Source organism: Prionailurus viverrinus, chromosome C1, assembly GCF_022837055.1.
Source record: "Prionailurus viverrinus isolate Anna chromosome C1, UM_Priviv_1.0, whole genome shotgun sequence".
Lineage (NCBI taxonomy): Eukaryota > Metazoa > Chordata > Mammalia > Carnivora > Felidae > Prionailurus > Prionailurus viverrinus.
The window spans coordinates 180,753,256-180,755,993 of record NC_062568.1 but is presented as its reverse complement, the minus strand read 5'-3'; the positions used below and the strand labels follow the sequence as shown (position 1 = coordinate 180,755,993).

Genomic DNA, 2,738 nt, shown 5'->3' with positions numbered 1-2,738 from the left:
AGTCCTACCTTGATCCTAATCTGAAACCAAGTATTAGCAACTCCTGTAGTTCCAAGAGAAAACAGAAAATAAGATGAATAGAAAAGCAAGGCTCTGGGGCACCTGCGTGGTTCAGTTGGTTAAGCATCTGACTTTGGCTCAAGTCATGATCTCAGAGTTCACAAGTTCAAGTCCCACGTTGGGCTCTGTGCTGACAGCTCAGAGCCTGGAGCCTTCTTCAGATTCTGTGTCTCCCTCTCTCTCTGCCCCTCCCCTGCTTGCACTCTCTCTCTCTCTCTCAAAAATAAATAAACATTAAAAAAAAAAAAAAGAAAGAAAGAAAGAAAAGCAAGGCTGTGTCAGAAGGAAAAACAGATACCTATAGGCCAGAATGGAAACAGCATATAGCGCTTCCCTGATTTGGTGTTCACCATTTTCATCCCCATATTCCTCAACTAAATCCTGAACCCAACCCCAATACCACCCAAGCTACTATGGGGACGTATCTCACAGTGCTTCCATCTGCCAATCCAAACTGCCCATTAAGAAACATAAATGAAACAATGAGTGTGAAAATTCCTTACACACCCTTGGCATAGACACTCAATAAATTACATACTCTCAAAACTCTTTAAACAGGCAGATCACAATGCAAGAACTCAACCAGTCCTCCGTGACAGAATTCATTCTATTGGGTTTTGCTCCCAACCCTAGGACCAACCCTCTGCTCTTCACCTTCTTTCTCACCTTTTACCTGCTAATCCTCATAAGCAACAGCCTCCTCATCACCCTTATTCACCAGGATTCTCGCCTCCACACACCCATGTACTTTTTCATCAGTGTCCTCTCCACGCTGGACATGTGCTACACAACCACTACCGTGCCCCAGATGCTTGTGCATATTCTCAGTGAGAAGAGGACCATCTCTTTTGCTAGATGTGTGGCCCAGATGTACATCTTCCTCCTCTTTGGGGTCACTGAGTCCTGGCTTTTCTCTATCATGTCTGTGGACAGGTACGTGGCCATCTGCCATCCTCTCCGGTATAAGATCATCATGAGCCATTGGATGTGCCTCCTCATGGTGGGCATCTGTGCAGCCTATGGTGTGATGGGTGGCCTGTGCTATACCTTCTTTGCTATGAATCTGCCCTACTGTGGCCCTAATGAAATTGACCACTACTTCTGTGAGGTCCCTGCTGTCCTAAAGCTGGCCTGTGCAGACACATCCCTCAATGACTTGGTGGACTTCATCACGGGCTTCAATGTCATTGTGGTCCCACTGTCCCTGGTTGTCATAGTCTATGCCAACATCTTTGCTACCATCATGAAGATCTGCTCAGCCCAGGGACGGGTCAAAGCCTTCTCCACCTGTGCCTCCCACATCACTGTGGTCACCATGTTCGCCATTCCATGCATCATTATGTACATGAGCCCTGGCTCTGACTCTTTGTCAAACAATGGCAAGAAAATGGCCCTTTTTTATAACATTGCCACAGCCTTCCTCAACCCTGTCATCTACAGTCTGAGGAACAAGGACGTGAAAAAGGCTTTCCTCAAATTGATGGGACGGAGCAGGGCCCCACAGTGAGGCCTTAAAGCTGAAGACCTGGGGAGCCAAACAAAGCAGGACTCACACCCACAACCCCTCAAAGACTCTTCCATGAGACCTGGGAGGGCTGTACTCCATAAAGCTAACCCTTCACCCTGGCCTAGGGAGAAGGAACTGAGTACTCAGACAACCACAGCATCTGTAGTGACCTGGTTTGGGACAGAGGTGATTGTGAAGGTAGAGCACAGTGTTCAAGAGCCAGGATGACAGACTTGATTTTAGCCATTAGCAGGACATATGAATTTTTGCAAGCCATTTAACTTCTCTAAGGTTTATATCTATCTCTTCCTCACAGGGATGTTGTAATGATGATGTGAGATTCTGTGTGAAAAGTATTTAGTACGAGACTAGCAATAGTCAGCTTTCAACAGATACTAGTTTTAATGTTTAAAATTTATTTCTTAGGGATGAACTGTCAACCTTGAACTAGCCAATGATCTTCTTCTGGGCTGTGGAAGTAACTGGAGCCCTAGAGAGTAAAGGGAAAAAGGCAGGGAGTGGGAGTATTAAAAACTCAAAAACTGAGAAGTGAAGAATCTTAGGGTGAGAGACTTGAGAATGAGGAAGTGAGCCCTTATCTCCCATCCACAAATTGTGCACCTTGAACTCATCTTCTACCTTTGTATTGTAGCCATTCGTTCTTACGCTTTTGTATCTTTACACCTCTTGATTTTCCTTTGCCCCTTGTTCTAATAAAGTCCATTTTGGAAAACTACAGCCTGTCTTGGGTGATCTCAAGGAAGAGAGACTCTGTCCACTTGAGGGTGAGCAAAATTAGGGAGGGAGTGGGTATAACGTTCCCCCCAGATGCAAAAGTTAGGCAGTCCAGGAGAGGTTAAAATCTCCAGGGGGAGTTTCTCTTCTGCTCCCTCTTGCTTAGAGAGACCTTCCCTGAAACTCTTCCTATGCCTCATAGAATCTTTACAAACATAAATTGTTTTTTCCCAAATTTCATTAATCTGCAGGGTCATGTTACTGGGCATCACTGTATTTACTGGTTTTGCCTCTGTTTGCTGCTACAAGAACTCCAGCACCCAACAAAGCAATACATGTTCCATAGGCTAACAGGCAACACCTTCAGGTTGTTCTTTCCTACCCCCTTGCTGATATACAGTGACTATGAAACTCCTTGCAAAAAAAAAAAAATCAG

The 2,738-nt window shown here is 45.1% G+C and overlaps 1 protein-coding gene across 1 annotated transcript; it reads left to right on the top strand.

Moving 5' to 3' along the window:
- The first annotated feature begins 628 nt into the window (after positions 1–628).
- On the top strand, positions 629–1,567 carry LOC125173538 (olfactory receptor 2D2-like). Its single transcript, XM_047872807.1, has one exon. The coding sequence runs from the start codon at positions 629–631 to the stop codon at positions 1,565–1,567; it is 939 nt and encodes a 312-aa protein (XP_047728763.1).
- The last annotated feature ends 1,171 nt before the right edge of the window (positions 1,568–2,738 follow it).